The 19007-nt window shown below is 41.5% G+C and overlaps 1 protein-coding gene across 1 annotated transcript in view; it reads right to left on the bottom strand.

The window, feature by feature from the left end:
* Positions 1-3155: 3155 nt before the first annotated feature.
* Positions 3156-19007, bottom strand: part of lrrk1 (leucine-rich repeat kinase 1) — a 57745-nt gene continuing 41893 nt past the window's right edge. The window contains exons 30-38 of the mRNA XM_084541017.1: positions 17314-17508; positions 16310-16461; positions 15056-15173; positions 14393-14509; positions 11385-11582; positions 11032-11246; positions 9912-10364; positions 9127-9228; positions 3156-5260 (exon numbers count right to left, since the gene is read on the bottom strand). Coding sequence (XP_084397143.1) covers positions 5083-5260; positions 9127-9228; positions 9912-10364; positions 11032-11246; positions 11385-11582; positions 14393-14509; positions 15056-15173; positions 16310-16461; positions 17314-17508 — 1728 coding nt within the window. The 3' untranslated portion in view covers positions 3156-5082. The remainder of the gene's footprint in view (positions 5261-9126; positions 9229-9911; positions 10365-11031; positions 11247-11384; positions 11583-14392; positions 14510-15055; positions 15174-16309; positions 16462-17313; positions 17509-19007) is intronic.

Genomic DNA, 19007 nt, shown 5'->3' with positions numbered 1-19007 from the left:
CTTATACCTCATGAACTCTTTGCCGCCCAGAAACTGTTGACACGAAAGCTTTTCACACAAAATTCCCTTTTTTTAATCAATTAGTTTTATAGCAGGCTCTATAACAATAACAATACAAATCAGGAGAAAGGTCTAAATCCAGCCTAAAACATGAATTCAAGTATAAATGTGCTGCTCTAAAAGCCTCCAGTCTTCTGGTTTCAGGCTTTCTACCAGATTTCAGAACCTGGCTGCCTTTGGTTCCATTCACAAACAAGATGATCAGTAAGGTCCAACATTGTGGTGTTATATGGCTGTACTCACCGTCTCTGCTCCAACCGTTTCTGGATGGTTGATTGAGGTTCTAAGAGTCTGTCCAGGCATATCAAGTTCCTCCACACTGAAGTGGGAAAATGTATAAATAGATTTTCTTTTAAATAAAGAATTAAAAACAAGTTTGTATCTATTTCACTTGGCATACTGAACTATTCCAACCATAAAGCTGTTTGTTTCATCTGGACTTGGATTGTTCTGCAGCAAACCGCAGTTTGTGCTATTAAGCAGTAATCTCATTCTGCTTTCACAGCAGCATAGATTCTTGTTTAAATTGAGATTCTGAACAAACCAATATACATAAATTTAACTCTAAATCAGTCAGAATGATTTTTCCAACTTTTATCTGAACTTTGTCAGTGGTAAACATGCCTCAGCACCAGTCACGCAAGCAGATCAGATCGGTCGTCCCCACACTCAGTGGGTTTAACGTCATCACTGACAGACACAGTTAGTTCAGAGTTGGGCTGCTGCATTTTCTTTATCCCTACAACACAACAGCTCTTTTCTTCTACTTCTTGGGTTTTATTAGATTTGAGTCCTCCCTGTTTCCAATTATTATTTTGCTACTGCAGCCTTTTCTACTAATCTGTTTCCACCAATGCGGCTCTGCCCTGTCTCTCTTCTCTTCTCACCATCAATGTAAACTCCCTGACTGATAGGTCTACTGCAGAATAAAAAATCAATTACTGCTGAAGGTAATAGGTGAACACTCTGTTTAAAGATTTGTAGATATGCACTAATGAGTCACCTCTCTCCACAACACGTGACAGATACCTTGGAGGAAGAAGGAAGAAACAAGTTTTATATCTATCCATTTCCTGTTTGGCTGTGTGAATGTTTCCCTGTCAGATATAACAGCAAGAAACCTGATACAGCTGTCACCATAGCTGCCTGTTTGGTGCATGTGCATGTCTCAGATACATGATGGGAGGGGTCTGCAGCTCTGTGAGCATTCTCAGTGTCTATTTGTACTGCTTTAAACTCTATATAGATACTCTAGTGATGTTAAGGGTACTGAACATGTGATATATCAAATCATGTCACTATTAATAATGGAATTAGTGAAAGAGTTTAAATATGAGGAACAGAAAGCAATGTATCAAGGTAGCTGGTCAGGTAGAGGATTAGCTACTAAATCTACTCTCTACTGCCCCCTTCTGTCTGGTTGTCTGAGGAAGCATAAGTATGCACTATTAACTATTAATCAATGTGATGAGATTAAAATGAGCTCTTACTCACGGATACATGTTGCATCTGTCTTACTGATAAGAGTGAATCCTGTGCAGAGCTGGTTCGGTGTGAGGGGCTGGCTGTCTGCTGTCTCATCCGGCCGCGAGGCAGAGCTGCTGTGGGTATTTTTGCAGTTCAATGAGAGCACTCAAGGACTGAGCATGATTTATTCATATCAGTCCAACAGAAGGTCTTTTTAAATGACAAGAGCATCATTCACGATATTTGCAGTGCCACCATGCTGACTGCTGAGTAAACTCCTGGCACCATCCCTGTCATGTCATTTTTTAAATGGAGGGCCCGCAGGAATTCTGGATCATTTAGGGTCAAATACATTCATTAAAACTAATTATGTATTCTGATCAGTAAACTTTACCAACAGAATTAAATTAAAATGGTATATATACTGTACATGGAACGTGACTACTGTGAAAAAGTAAAAAGAGTTTCCATGCAACTGGTTATCAAACGTATTTCTCTTCCGTGGTCTTCTCTACCAAATCACTGCCACAGGGCTACTGTCCTTAGGCATGGACAGGCTTTTCATTTCACACTTAGTTCTTCTCATTGACACTCTGGTATATCAGTCTACAATACAAGCTGGATGCGTCGACAAAGTCGTGGGTGCTCACAAAGCAAGAGACTATCCTCAGGAGAAAAGATCAAGGTCTGAATTTTTCAGCTTATGCAGCTTCATTTTAACTTTCTCCCTCTTTAAGGTAATATCAAATAAGCAGATAACCAAATTACTCACTAATGTGATGTTTAAAACAGCTTTAACTCAGAAGGTAGAGCAGGTCGTCAACGAAGAAGATTTCCACAATCCTGACATGTCCTTGAGCAAGACACTGAACCCTGAGTTGCTCCCAGTGATTGTCACTGGTATGTGTTAGTGTGAACAAATGGCTAGCTCTTTGAGCACCAGTAGGTAGGAAAGCACTACATACACCAATCAGGCATAACATTATGACCACCTTCCTAACACTGTGTAGGTCTCCCTTGTGCCTCCAAAACAGTTGTGACTCATCAGAGAATGGACATGGGCCTTCTGAGGGTGTCCTGTGGTGTCTGGCAACAGAATGTTGTTAGTGGGGGCCTTTGAGGGGAGGGGCCTCTGTGGATCATCCCACAGATACTTGATCAGTTTGGGATCTAATGAATTTGGAGGCCAGATCAGGTGGGTGCTACATGTCTAAGTAACCTCCACATGAACACCAGGTCCAAAAGTCTCCCAGCAGAACATTGAATTGTCACAAGATGGTCCATGTGATTTACTCCTCCTGTCAGTGGTTTTAATGTTGTGTTTGATCAGTGTAAATAGAAAACCATTCAATTAGTCAGACACGTTTTTTCTTTTATGTCAAGTCAGGGACAAGTCAAAGCAGAACTTTTTGTAACCACATAGGAGAAAGCTTTGGCAACCTTCTGAGCAGCAGCTTTTTGTGTTACTCATACTGCACAGGGGCCTTGTTATAAGTTTGGTTTTCCATCTGTCACCCTCAGTTCATCAAGAGAGGGCAGTGCATTAATGTGTAAGGGGATATTTGTAGGTAGAGGCTACAGTCTCTGTGTGTCTCAAAGCCTAAGACAGTTTTAAGAAATGAAACAGATTTATTAAAAGAGCTTTATTCAGTACAGTGATTATGTAAAACATCTATTTTTTTTCATTATACATTGTGGTAAATAAATAACCTCTGCCTTACTACAAGGATGCTAAGGACAATTCACAGTTCTTTGCTGGCCACTGTAAAACTGTAAGCTCGCCAACAAAACTATTTACAAACGCTTTACCCAAAGCCATATTCTCAGTAATACACTATGATTTGAATTCTGAATCAAAGTGCCATGTCTGTGATTTGACATGTTATAATAACTTTGGAAATCACCTTCCTCAAATGGACCTCATCTGATGATATTAGGATTAGTGCCATGTTATGGGATGTAATGCTTCAGACTTAAAAATATCCTCAGACAAGATGAATAAAAGACACTGAATGAACATTAGTGTAGGAACATTTCTATCCCATGACCCAACTATGAGCAAATGATACCCTTTACATTATTTGACGACAGAGCTGAGGACTGATTTCTGAACAAGCACTCAGACTTATAGAGCTACAGAGTGTTTCTTCCTATCAGAAATAGCATCTGTCTCACTAAAAATTACATCTCAGGTGTTTTTTTTTTTTGTTACATGCATTGGTCAACACAAAGACAACCCCATAAAAAACTAGTGGCATGTTGACAAAACCCCATGGGAGCTTCTTTAAAGTATTTTAAAGTTCAGTTAATTTCCTAATTATGCACATATTATTCACTGGCTGCCTTGAACAGCTTCTTTGTGGGAAATACAACAAGGAACAAGTGATGTGTCTGTTTACAGTCCAGCCAAACAAAGTGCAGCTGAGAGGATTCATCAGAGTGCTTTAATAAAGAAGACTAAAAAAAGCCCATGGAGCAGCCTCTGTCCTCTGTCTCATGTGCAGTACATTTTGCACCATTTCCTATGAAACCCTTGTGACCTCTATGAGGAACAGGCAGATCTGTAACAAAACGACTACTTAATAGGATTGGTAATACCCCAATAATACCTTTAATCTTCTCAGATGATTTACAGATGCTAGTGGAGGAGAAGCCAGAGAAGTAAACAAAGGACACACTGTGGAGTCCAAAGCCAAAAATCGAGCTTCGTTAAAAAGACAAAAAAAAAAAAAAAGTTCTTTTAAATCAGAACCTGCCACAAGCATTGTAGTTTAACAACAAACGATGAACAACTGGTCTTTTGCATAATTCTGCATAAAAGACAGATGTCTGTGTTTGTTGCTTTCAGGCCTCTCAGGTACCAGTGCAGCTAGCATGCAGATCCATATGGCACAGGAGTGTCACTGGCACCCACCCATCTACCACCTGCTGTTAGTTTGCAAAAAAAAAAAAAACACTACATAGAGCAAGAGTGAAGCATTGTGCTGAGAAACAGCAGCACCGCTATCACGCAGATCAGTTAATCTAAAAACAGTCAACACTTATCCCTTAAGAATGTTCCCGTCCCGTGTCTCCTCCAGAGGGCACAACGTTCCAGACTGGAAGAGTTCAGCGAAGGAAGACTGAAATTGACAGACAGAGAATAAACAATGGACTGCAGCAGCTGGAGTCAGCCTCAAACAGTTCACCACATCTTGAATTGAATCCCAGTCATAGTGGAGTGGCTGACGGACTACTGGGGTGACGTAAATTCACTTATTAAAGCATCTTTTGTTCTTGCAGCTTTGATATGTGACTCAGCGTTTTTGCATCTGCTGTGTGATTACTGATGTTTTCAGGTCTTAACTTATTATTGTTGCTGAGGCATGTAGTGGGTGGGTAGGTGGGGGGGCATAACCGCTTTTGCGCAGCTTGAGCCTCAGCCCTGTGCTGCCCTGATGTCGGCGTTTGGCAGCCCCCCTGCTCTGAACACTGGCAGTCTGTCAGTGTGTATTCCCTTCGGCTCAGCCACCGTACAGAGCTGTGATTCTGCACCTCGCTGTCGCAGCACAACAGCTACCTTCTTTTCCTCATGTTGGTCTCCAAGCGGCCCAGCTCCTCGTAGGACTGGTAGAAGACTTCCAGCTCGTAGCAGCCCCAGCCCCTCCAGACACACAGGCACCACTCCATGTTTTCCTTGCGAAAGCCACATACAACTGTGTCCTTTGCCACTAGCGCTGCCTCTTCCAGGATCCTGCGAGAAAGAAGAGGGACACAGTGAGATAGACAAGGAAGGGATCGATGCTTGGCAGGAAAGAGTGGGATGCAGTGTGGAGACGGGACTAAAGTTGGTGGAACATCTCTGTGCACTGTAATTAGCTCTTCCTAGAAGCTAGTGGGCTGTTCTAGGAAGTGGTTCCTTCGAAAGCCACGGAGGACACTGAATGTACTGTAGAGAAGTTACTATTTAGTGCATGAATGCTGGTGAGGAACTAAATTCATGAGTTCCTGTTAGAAATGTCTGCTACAAAGCTCTTTCTCTTGGAAAGAAAACATTTAAATAAACCACACGGTACTGTCAAACAATGAGGTAAAGCAATCTACTTCTAAACTGATTATGTGTTATGTTATTTATGAGGGCTGTGACACAAAGCTTTTTGGGAGGAAGAAGGGCTTCTTGTGACCCCGCATCCTGAGCTCAACCACCCATGTATCACCCAAAACAACCCTGTATTATCTACATCCATTGTTGTTTCATCTTTCTGAGGTGTGTCATTATCTTCTCCTAAAGTTAGTTCAAGGCTACAAAAAAACAGGTGGAGCAGCACTGTTAAGACAAAAAGACCCACATAAGAGAGATGAAGCCCACACATGAGCTCTCAGATAGATTAAACAATAACCGACGGCTTAGACATTACATTTCTAATAAAGAGAAACTGTCCTCTCAGAGTGGGCAGGCAGCATTATGGCCATGCTATGTTATGGAGATAAATACAGGTCCCACAGGCCTGATGACCCGGCCCATCTTGACCTGAGCCATGAACTCTCAACATGTCACCTATGTTACAGGTGCACTTTGTAACAACTGCTTATTAAGGACCCTGTTTGAGGCAACTCTTTTATTGCCTGCTGCTAAAAGACCGGCCCCCTTTGTGGGAGCTCACACAGAAGGCTTTTCTGCAAAGGACCAGCTGTTGGCTTCTTTAGGGAAATAATTACAGACTCAGCAAAGCACCGTAAGTACACGATGAAGGATTTTGCAAAGCGTTATTGAGGCAGCATCAGTAAATTAATATACAGCTCTGTGGCCTTTCCTTCCCCTGTGGTGAAAAGTTTTGAGGGTAGCTGAAAATGGGCTCCATACAGGTGGAGGTTCAGCACTCACTAGAACATTAGATTGAATTTAACCCTTACTGGACAGAGGCCAGGCATTTTCAAGGAGCCTTAGAAACATTATTAAGAAGGCAACAGTGTAAAGCGAAGTTCTCTTCATCATTTAAAACTCTATAACACTGTAAACTGCAAAACCTTCACTTTTACAATCTGTCAGCTTGACAAAAGCACTAAAATGTTGATGTGTAGTTTCATCAATTAAAAAAGGAATCTGTACGTGTGTGCTCATCTGATCGACTTCACACTTGGTGGATGTATTGGGGACCCAAGTATGTGCAGCATTGTGTTTGAAGACTCGTTTCAATGAGCAGTTCTTATATTCTGAGCTATTTTCTGTTTTCATTTTTGGTGACGCTATTATCATTTGGCCTTCGCCATTAAGGGGAAATGACAATGAATTAACAGTTTTTAACTTAATTAGATGGGGCACTGGTGTAGTGGTTAGCACTGACGTCTCACTGCAAGAAAACTCTGTGTTCAAACTCATGGGCTGGCTGGGGCCAGTCGGTGTGGAGGTTTTCTTTACTTGGGCTTCGTCCCACAGACGTGCATGTTAGGTTCAATGGTGATTCTAAACCGGAACTGGCTATAGGTGTGCATGCAAGTGTGAATAGTTGTTTGCCTTTTGACCTGCCAGCCCCCCCGCGACCCTTTAGAGGCCAAGCGGTAACAGATAATGAATAGATGGGGCCCCTGAAGCTCACTTCCTGTATCTGTGTCATATGGCTTTCATCACTGACCGCTGCCCCCCACTGCCTAGCCGCACTTCCTGAGTGTATGCACTCTAACAGGAGAAGTGAAAGTGAACACGGACTACTCACTGACCTTTATAATGGGCTCATTGCTTACAAGCAACATTCAGACTGATCTCAGCACCACACCATCTGACGATATCTGGCAACATGTTGCTAAAACTATACTCAAAGTGTGCTGCTGTTCCTCACTAAACATTTTATTTTAAACATTTTTATTTTATTCCCATTTTATAAATCCTGTTCACAACATGATTCGTAATGTCTACAGTTAAGTTGTTACTGATATTTGTTTTAATGCAGCATGCTCTGTTAAAAACTATTTTAATACAACATGGTGACTGGTTAGTCTTTCAGTTCTATCCCTGTGCTGAGAGCGATATCCACTCAGACTGACGAAGACGAAGGATCTTCATGTTGTTAGTAGACATAAGGGGAGAAGGGAGCATATTACATGCTCGCTTAAAGGCACCTCAGTGGCGAACGGTTATGGAGGGGAAGTGGTGCTCATTCACTCGCCCACACACGGAAGGGAATAGAGAAATGGAGGAACAGTTCTGTGCTTCTGTTTGTGTGAACAAGTCAAATTTGCCATCATTTAAATTGAAATCCTCTGTGTTGTGCAGAGGACAGTGCTGGGCTAGTATACCAGGCCCCATTCACAATGGATAGCAACCGGGACCGGACTGCAGTCCCAACTGTTGAGTTTGTAAAAGCTGATGGTTTTAGATGCAGGATCAACAACGATCAATGATGTTTTACAGAAACTCATTTTTTGTTGTATTTTGAAGATCATCATCAAGAAAAGCTGATTACAGTCAGCGGCGTCCAAAGATTTGTTTCATTTTTTCTTCTTTCATCTTTGTGTGTATGTATTGTATATTGACTATATATTAATGACATTACTACTGAGATCAAGCTTATCTGACAATATCCAACTATAAAAGAATGAGTCTGTGGGTATGGGTGTCTCTTCTCCAACCACTCGGACAGTCTACGTCACACTCGGCGGGTACATTGCTGAAGAGTCTCGTAAGCAGCATCTAGTGTGAAGTCATTAAAATCAGCGGTCCTTATATTGTGGCTAAAAGTTGTTGTCTGTTGGAGTTCCACAAGACAAGCGTGTTTCCAAAGACATCCTCAGTATGCCCTTGTCATCGGGGGCGTTGGCTGTGTGTCACAACAGTTTTCAATTAAATTGCCTGGGACCTTTACAGCTCGTAGCTCACTGACTGCAGCTCATTCAATCTTTCTCTGGCTGTATGGATGAGCTGTTCTCCAGACATCTGCAAGTTGTAATCCTCTCATTTTGAACAGAACTAAACTAATTTTATTAAACCTACATTTGACCTTACACGATGTGTGTGCTTCTGTGATTTCTGGTGGGGGTGTCAGCTACAAGGGATTACCCAGTGGAAGTCTTAAGCCATCTGCTTTTCAATACCAAAGTCACCTTTCATTCACAGTATGTACTGACATGTGTATCGTGTAGTTCGGCTGGAAGCATTCATTATTTTAGTGTATGACCTAGAGAAATATTTGAAAAATGAAGAGCCTCTAGATACAGATCTCATTAATCAGCAACATGTGACCAACAGTAACAATGCATAGTGTCTGCCCAGCCTGAAACTCAGCTTTCAGCTACAACAGTCCTCTGGATCAGAGGGTGCTGCAAACCTTTAACTGTAAACTGCCTTTGGATACAACATGAATGCCTCTTTATCTCAGATGGAACAAATATCTTTGCTTGAGAACGTCAGTGATTAGAGTATTTTGTACTGTGATCACAAGCTGCCGGGAAATACAATTCTTTTATTGTAGTTTTCAGCTTTTTGAGGCTAAAGTTAACAGATCAATATTGTAAATTCTAGGGATAATAAAAAAAACTAAACGGTGGGTTGGAATCAAATCAACAGGATAGTGCTGTAAAAATTCAGAAATCGATCATTAACTATTAAAGAGGAAATAAGCTCACCCCAAAGAGGAGCATCCAGGTGGACTGAGGACAGCAATGACACGGCCCCTCAGCTGATCAGCATGTGACTGCATCTCAATGACGATCACATCTCCTCCTCGTCTGCCAAACATAAAACACATAGACAACACTTATACAAATCTAATAAGCGTAAGCATGCGCTTGTCATCGCATATGAGTAGCCTTGTGTTATGGCACTGGAAATGAAATCAAACATACTAATCCCGCCAGATGTTAAACAGAGTTGAGATATTGTTAAATATTAACCCTTCATACGTTCTGTAGATAACGCATGACACACACTGAGTGTGACGGTAGTGTGTTGTTGTGTAGATACAGTAGTCATAGTTTACAAGGTCCAGAGCCTGTGAGTCAGAGCAGGCAGCCTATCTAGAGCTCATGTGACAGACTTCTATTGCTGCCTAATGTCAGAAAGCTGTGCTGCTGTGTGCTGATGCTGCTGCAATCATCATTGCTCTGTGGTCCAGCTGAGATGTTACCGTGCCCTTTTTAGGTGCTTTTGGCAGTGGACAACTACACAGCCCCACACAAAACAAACTGTCTATCAAATGCACTACTATGTGGTTACGTGAAATGTGTCTTGTGACAAATACATCTTGTAACTTGTACACCAAGGTTCTAAAATTCTGATATTCAAACTGTATTTTTTTTATTTGCTTTGTCCCTGAGTTATATTCATAATGACGTGCTACTGCAAAGTTTTCTAGTGTACTTTTTGGCTTGTATCTTTATGATGTGGTTGGCTGGTATGCACTACTTTGTACCTGGGGATCCACAGAGTTCCATTCACTGGCAGCACAGTGAAAGCTTGCAGCTGAGGCGTTGTGGTGTTTGGGGTTTCTGCAGAGTTCAGATCAGACTCAAGGCTGATGGATGGCTGAGGCTCCTGCTCCCTGTTTGTCTCATCCAAGTCTGCAGGCAGTGGAACACTACTGGAGCTGGCTAACGAGGTGGGCTCTACGGTGCTAGAAAAGTCTGACTCTGGTGGCTCCAGGGAGCAGTTAGATGAAATGGAGCAGTAGTCCGTCAGTGAATCCTGGTGCTGGATGATCTGAGTGCCGGCCTCTTCACTGTATATCAGTGTTACTTCTCCATTAGTCCATTCCTGCTTCTCTTTTTGGTCTGGTCTGGTGTTGAGATCAGTGTTTGACGCTGAGGTGAGTCCTGCAGGACGCTGCACGGCGAAGACATCTCGCAGAGGATTGCTGTCTCCACAGCTGAAAGCATGACATAGAGGAGTAATGTGGTTAGCTTTCACTGTAATATTTATTATCCGTTGCTTTGCGACAACAAACACTGCACTTGTCCATTTTTTTTTGACTGCAGATTGAGACAGATACTGATTCAGTTTATTAGGTTAAATCAAGACAGAACTTCCTCATTAAGCTGCTGAACCATCTCTATAAAACACCCCACTGAAGTTGCTTCCTGGAACCTTAGCTGGTTGCCTGGTAACTTCATGGTCATGACAAGACTTCAGGAAGTTACTTCCCCCTGGTACATAACCATCTGTAAAACCACAACCTGATATTTTTACACAGTCCTCAAATGCACTGAGCAGAACAATGTGTAAAAACAAACTTTACAGTGCTCTCTTGTGGATTACCTACGTATGTAATGGAGTGGGTGGTACATGCCTAAGTAACATCCACATGAATGCCAGGTCCAAAAGTGACTGAATTGTCAGAAGATGGTCAATGTTATTTACTTCTCCTGTCAGTGGTTTTAATGTTGTGGCTGATTGGCGTACATTTAATTGTATATTTACCACACACAAAAAAAATCACAAAATATCTCTACATTATTGTTTCTGTTTGTTGTACTTAAATGTTTTAGACGCGGTTCTATAGAAAGTTCATCATCCCAGATCCTACACCTACTCACTAGTACTTAGCGCAGAGCTCGTAGGAGGCAGCGTGGTAAAGCAGCAGGGTGTTGGTGTGGTCGTCCAGGGTCCAGACTGCTTCATGTCCCCACAGACTGAAGCTGGTTGCCATGGATACAATGGTAGACGGCGGGCTGTAGGGATCCAGTCTTCGGACTGCCTGAAGATTCAGACAGTCGATGACCAGCACACCCGGACCGTTGGAGAACCATAACTGATAAACACATGGAGAAGGACAGAGTTAGCTCTAAAGCCGTCGGTTTGGCTGATTCCTCGTTTTCCTTTTGTTTGACCTCCTGTGCAAACTTGACCTTATGGTCAAGGTCAATATACTGACTGATCATCTGCTCACCTGGGAGCCACTGCTGACAAGAGCCATGCTCTTGACCGGGTAGGGTCTCTGCCTGGGATCTGTGTCCTTCAGACCAAACACTGTCTTGTTTAGAGTGTGTGAACACAGGTAAGTCTCCCCCTCCAGAGGAAGGTCCTCCACCAGGCTGTACACTGCCACCAGGCCGTCAGACATCCCCGCAAACACTCTGGCCAGGCTCTGAGCAGGGGAGGAAGAGAGATCTTTACATTCACATTCTACTGATACTGGGTTCAGGGAAATCTTACTACAGGATGTGATCTCAAATGTAGGCTGGGTGCATATTATTTTACACCACTGAAAGTTAGCCAAGACGGTAAGTGGTGGACATGTAAAGAAGTGGGAACCTCTTGGATACCAGAATTCCCATTCCATGTCTGTAAAGAAACTAGGGCTTACTAATACCTCTCACTGAAGATCGTAAAACAGCTCGCTACAGTAGCTTGACTAGACACCAAACCATAATTCTGTGAGAAAAGTTTCTTTTACGGTGCATTCAGTTTCTCCCCCACTGACCTCTAACCTGCTGTCCTGTTACCCATCTACACATGACTGTTAAGCAACCTGGCTCCCTTTTGAAGTGGAGATGGTGGGATAACAGTAACACGTTTTATTGTAGCTGCCAGGCTTCTTCTACATTACTGGAAGGGCCCACACAGGCCAGAGTGCACAGAGAGGTGTAGGCTCATGACAGAGACTGCTGTCTGTGGAAATATGCTGCCACAGTAAATAAAGTGCAAATCTGGTAAATTCCTCTGGTTTATATAAAAGGTGTAGCCGCTGCTTCCTTTAGGGCGCCCCGAGGTTTTCTATTTTTATTAATATAATTGTTCATGTTCACGTTCACATCTCATATGCAGCCTCATCTACATTTTGTATTTGTATTACGAAAAAATAATATTGCTATCACTAAGAGTATGTAAGTCTGATTTGTGTTTTCCAGCTGTACCACAAATCACCTTTCTGTAACAGGTTTTTATCATGTTAATTCACATTATTGCACCTTATAATATATAATATAATATATATTGACTCCTGTCTCTAATTCTTGTACATTTGTTCATATGCAAATTTTGATCATTTTTTGCTTATACTATTTATTTTATTATTACTTTTTTAAATTACCTGTTTTTCTTTTTACTACTGATTCTCAAGAGTGTTTCGTATGTATAACTGCGCTACTGTGACCAAGCTATTTCCCTTGTGGATGAATAAAGTCTGTCTAAGTCTAAGTAACATCCAGCCTTGTAGTAGCTTAACAATGACAGTGACTGGATTCCCATTATTGTAACATTATCTGGTGAAACAAACTGCTTTTATCAGTGGCTGCATGCCCATAAAAAAGAAAAATACATTTCATGTTGTGAAATAATCACAAATTCACACCCAAAAAGGTGATTTAATCCCACTCATTGATACGAGTCAATGTTGTCTCCCCATCCAACACCACCCACCAGCCTCCTAACACCTGGATTCCACCAGCTACACTTCAAAAGGTAGTAGTTATCTGTAGATGTTGTAATGGGACAGCAGGTTAGAGGTCAGAGGGGGAGCAACAGCACAGGCCATAAAAAAAAAAAAAACTTTTCTCACAAAAGCATTGTTTGGAGGCAGACACCTGAAGTCACGTTACTGACTGTGAGATGTTTTTGGACAGCTGTGAGGGGCAGGTAAGCTATTAGCACATTGTATTTATTGGGTATACTGAAGCTGAGGACCTTCCACCTGTTATCGTCTTCATGCATTCTCTTGAAGTCAGAGCTTGTGAAGTCAGACAGAGATTGCTGGCATCTTCAGCCTGAAGCCCTTCTCAAATTGGAAATATATGCTTTTGACTTCTCTTTTCCATTTTTGACAGTCCACTGGATGCCGCCTATAAGCGTGGATGATTAATAGTTCCTCTGTGATTAGACATAGATGAAAACTGACAATGTAGGGCGGGTGGGTCTGATTACTCATACGGGTGTGATCACTTCACAGACATACACTCGATTTCTGTTCTCATTTCTGTAAGAGCAGAAACATGTTTGTTTACAGACTGATGTGACGTCAAAAACCCTCAACCCATAATTCCATTTTCTGGTTTAATGAACTGGTCTGATTGCTTTCTACATAAGGGATGAAGGGAAAAATTCATTAAATGGGCGCAAAACACAGAATATAAACAGCAAGTATTTTAACTTGGAGTCCATCTCAAGCGTGTCTGATGGAACAATAAGCCTCTGTGTTCATCAATACACTGCACACATCATATTTCTAGGCTTCAAGCCTCTTTTTCCTATTTTTCTGTCTAACTACACTCATCGTGTACTGGACTCTGAGCGGATCTAAAATGCGGGTGACCTTGACTCTAACACTGTAACTGAACAGCTCCTGTGTAGACACACAGATGGAGACCTAGCTGCTGCTGCTGCTGCTCTGCTGAATGTACGACTCACACTCTCTGTGTAGACGCAGTGTAAAGTGAAATCAAAACAAAGTTCATACACAGTGGCTCTGTGTGAAACAGCAGCTGTAGTCTTTACATGAACCTGATAGCTTTCACTTCAGACTACAGAAATCTGTCCAAGAACCTGCTGAGATTGCTGTGACACAAACATTATTAACTGTGGCTTTTATACAGACTGAGACCAACATGAAAAATCACGTTTAAGTGATGATGCACGCTGAGGCAGATAACTGCATCTCATTACTGCTAACAGGCTATCATCACCTGATGATTCACAGTTGTGTCAGTTTTTGCACATAATTTATTAATAAACATTATCAAACAGGTGGCTAATCTGAACAGACTTCTAACTTATGCATGACAGGACTCAAGAAAATCTTGGGTATCTTAATGTCAATTTAGATGAATTCTGGATCATAAAGTCTACAGCTGCTGGCCAGCGTTCTTCCAGCCTCACAGTTTTAATGCAGTGTCAGTGACAACACAGATATAAGTATATCGGCTTAGGTTGGTATGTGTACATGCTGAGATGTGAACTGACCTGCTCTCTGGCTGGAACGGGGAACAGGCAGGTGATGACGGCTGGACAGGAGAGCTGTTTCTGGGGTTGGCTGAGTGGACACATGTCCTTCAGACTGTAGATGAACACCTCTTGTTCCTAACACGCAAACACACACCGAGCAATTCCTTTAACCACATCATTACATTTTCTCTGAAGATGTATTTAAACATTTTGTTTGTGGATTCAAGAGATTGTGGTACATTGACCTTTTAAATAAATGCATTTTTACAATGATGAGTAACTTCAAAATCTCTTGTTGGATTTGATTTTCCATTTCCAATCAATACCAGACACTAGTTTGATACACACTACAGCACCAAAATGAACCACCTTTTTGCCAGCACATAGTTTTCTCTGTTTAATTTTCCCTTAAAATGTGTTTAAATCTCAACACATTTCAACACATTCTCAAAAGCAAATGTCTCTGTCTGAAAGTAGTTTGTGGATGGAAACAATACAGTACTTCCTAGCATTTCGCTGAAAAACTGAAAATTAGAAACAAGTATCCTAAATATATTTTTTAAAATACTTCTATAGTTATTTTTTTTTAGCTTTTGTAGCTTTCTTTGGTATTCCAGGTTTGCCAGGAGGTGTTGCGCAGCAGAATGTGATTTCAGGAGAGACTGGCTTAGGTGTATGTACCTCAGTGGCCATCCACAGCGAATTGTATATCTTTATTTGGCTGCTAATCTTGCTTCCCGGACAGGACATCCTCTTCACCTCCACCTGGCCCTTCTTCACATTCACCACACTGTAGTTCCTACACAACACAAGAGGGATTGTTGAGTTAATTTCGTCTGAACCAGTGAGTTGGAGAAAATAAATGAATAACACAAAAAATATATCTTTTGTCACAAAAGTGATGGAAAAAGTCTGTAAATTGAATCCCAATGTACTTGGGACACACAGTACAGTGCAGTTTAAAATCATAAAAACTATGTAAAAATGTCTTATATTTGAATTTGCAATGTATTGACTAGGACTTCTACTGTCTTTATATTGGAACAGAAAACAGTTGACGTGTATGACTCCCAATAAGTTATTCTGCTACTCTATAGGATACCAATACATTTGCAATATACATGATACAGTATATTTACTCATTGCATTTCTTACTTTTTTTAAAAAAATAAATTCTTTATCTGGTTATTAACCTCTTTTGGCCGTTTCTTGTGTAAAGTCTTGCCTAATCCGATTTATGTCATCAAGAAAAACTGCTGACAGTGCCGTATTACGGTAAAGGTCACACATTACTGTGTAAAGTGCTGAAGAGAGTGCAGAAAGCACATTATCTTCACGCTATGTCTGCTGTGACCCTGATGAATATGAAAATGTTATCAGGAAGTTATCAAACCTACAAATATCTTCAATGACAGACAGGTGTACGTGCACATTTTGTAAGACACACAGTATATGTACGGTGTAGGTACTTTAAACACTTGCAAAGGGAAAAAGCCTTGTCTGAGCTTTTAGAAGTGGGAATCATCCTCCTACCAGTTAATGAGCAGAGCGGAGAGGCTGTGTTGAGGGTGAGACAAGTCACTATGCTGCATGGACTTAAAGACTTTAACAGCAGCTTGAGAATGCAGCACTGCACGCTGGGTCCATGAAGACTCAACACATATGGGTTTCATCAATTGCATGCCCACATGCTGTATTCATTTTAAGAAGGTCAGCACTTCCCCTTTTTTATTACCATACTTAAATGATGACAGAATGAAAAAAAAAATTGCAACAGCAATTATTTTTCCCGGATTCTTAAGATTATGTGACAAACATGAAACATTTGGGATCATTAAATAACTGTGCACTTGTCAAACTACACAAAATCATATGCTCACAGCATTACCACCAAATGAAAATCATCAGCTAGCAGACAGAAAAGTTCAAACAAACCTGTCTTCCTTGTCTCCACTCCAGAACACAGCGCTGTATCCCTGCAGCTCGGACAGGAAGAGCTGCGAGTGGCTGTCACAGGACAATAGATACCTGAGGCAGGGGAAACTGGGCTCCTGCATCTGCCTCACACACTGCGCCGCCATCGGCCTCTACATGAGCAAACAAAAACACAAACGCAGGTTACAATTCAGAGGACGTTGATCTATATTAATTTCCTGGAGATTTACCCGAACCATAAGCACTATTTGTTTAATCCTAACGCAAACCCCAACCTTAAGCCAGGTCTTCATCTGAAAACCCTTTATATAACAGGGATTTGCCTTTTGTCCCGGAAAATAAGTCTCTACAATGTGGCTGTTATCAGATGTATGTTTCCACAGCGTCAGAAATACATGTACACACACAATGGTGAGTGAGAGAAGTGCTCCAGATGGCACACGTGTACGTTTGTGTGGTAGTACTACTTGAAGTATGTGTGTTGGGCTTGTTTCCATCAACAAACATGCAAGTGGACAAGGGCTCCATGTGATGTCTGGTCTGGTCTAGGTGGGTGCTACATGTGTAAGTAACATCCACATGAATGCCAGGTCCAAAAGTTTCCCAGCAGAACGTTGAATTGTCACAAGATGGTCAGTGTTATTCAGGGGTTTTAATGTTGTGGCTGATAGGTTCAAAAATTTATTTAATTCTCCAATTCTTATTCTTATTCTATTCTTAATTCTTATTAAATTATTACTGTCCAGCATAATATTCCTACCACAAACAAATGAAACTCATTTAATAAAATGACTGATTGCTTGTGAGCAATCATACAAATATGACCACTTTGTTCACTGGAAGCTAATGGCCCTGGGTCTTTTGTGGGTCTCCAGCTCAACCACCAACCTTGTCACACTGTGTGCAGTCTATAATCAGTCTATTACCTACAAGGCTGAGCAAACGAGGAAACTAGATCACTGTGTCAGCCAAAGCAAATTGTGTGATGAAGCAGAAAGGCCCACCTTCTCTGGTTTTGTGTCCCAGCATTCAGTCAGCATGCTGTGGAGGCTGTAGAACTGAACCTCCTCTAGACTGCCCAGAACTGGTCGGACGCCTTTGGAGAGCTTCTTTGCAATCTGAAGCTGGTGATTTCCTAGTGCAGGCCTTCGCCCAGACAGCAGCTCGTACATCACCATGCCATAGGAGAACATATCCACCTAGAGACGGTAATGATGAGAGGAGAAAAACATGGAACATCAAGGTCAGGCTTCAGACCTCCGGAAAGATTTGTACGAACTGTCGCATGAAACATAGTCTTGAATTTCAATTAGTATGCGATGGAGGTTATGACACAAATGTCGGGAAAATAAATCAAATATATTAGGGGTAGTCATGTATGGCAGAATGACTCCCTGTTTGGCAAATAGTACTGAGCAGAAAACAGATTAGATAAGCTAAGCCTGCACTTATCAGCAATGGGACAACACATGTGTGTGTCAATAACAGTATTTTCTTTTATTGTTAATGTCAATAAAGATAGCTGTTCAAATATTCAACAGTAACACAACTCTGGTTTATCCTGGCTTCCTCGTATCACTTGTTTGCATTTATTTTGTGTACTCAAGACTAAGAACCTTTTTCTTCTTACTCATTCATCTTATCCCTGAAACTGTTATCAGAGGACCAAAATACCCGAGTGGATTCCTTCTCAGAATGTTGATTCACTGATAGTGATTGGAGGTCTCAGCCACTTGGGAATTTCGAGGCTATCAGAGGCTATCAGCAGTGCATTGCCATTAAACTACTTCAGTGGTGACATCACTTGTTAGTGACTCCAAATATATGTGAGGTTTGTGGTATGGTGTGGAGTCACAGCGGGTATGAACCACAGGATTTTCAAATAAGGAAGTGCCCCTGGCTTAAATTAGACTAGTCAAGAAGCTTTTTAATATTATCCTCACTAGAATGACGATCCTACTCACTCACAGACTACACATCTGAAATGTACACTGATCAGGCATAATATTATGACCACTGACAGGAGAAGTCAATAACATTGACCATCTTGTAACAATACAGTGTTCTGCTGGGAAACTTTTGGACCACGCATTAATGTGGAACAAGCCTGATCCACAGAGGCCCCTCCCCTCAACCCATAGGACCCAAAAGGCCCCACAAACAACATTTTGGTCATCGACACCACAGGACACCCTCAGAAGGCCCACGTCCATTCTCCGAAGAGTCACAACTGTTTTAGAGACACAAGGGAGACCTACGCAATATTAGGAAGGTGGTCATAATGTTATGCCTGATTGGTGTATGTACTACATAAAACCTTGATGAGACAGTTACAGATCCAGTTTCACATTCTGTGTAAGAATGGAGGTATCCGTTTCAATTTACACTCGAACATCTTGTGTTCTAAATGTATTCTGATGATTTCCAAGCTTACATAAAAATATGGCTGTTTTATGTGGCCTCAAGCAATTAATTTGTAGTTGTGCACATGTGAAGATGCATACACAACTAAGAAAAACTAAGCCCAACCATTGGCGCCACTGTATTCCACTGATCAACAGGTGATGTGCAACTAAGACATGAAAACACTGTTTGCTAGTAAACCTAGATGTAAGGATTCAACATTTTAAGAAAAAATGGCTTTGCAAATGCTTTATGAGATAAGAAGCACATTCACCATGTTTGTCAAGGCCGCAGT

The sequence above is a fragment of the Chelon labrosus genome (genome assembly GCF_963514085.1).
Source record: "Chelon labrosus genome assembly, chromosome: 3".
Taxonomy (NCBI): Eukaryota; Metazoa; Chordata; class Actinopteri; order Mugiliformes; family Mugilidae; genus Chelon; species Chelon labrosus.
This window is presented reverse-complemented; position numbering and strand designations above follow the sequence as displayed.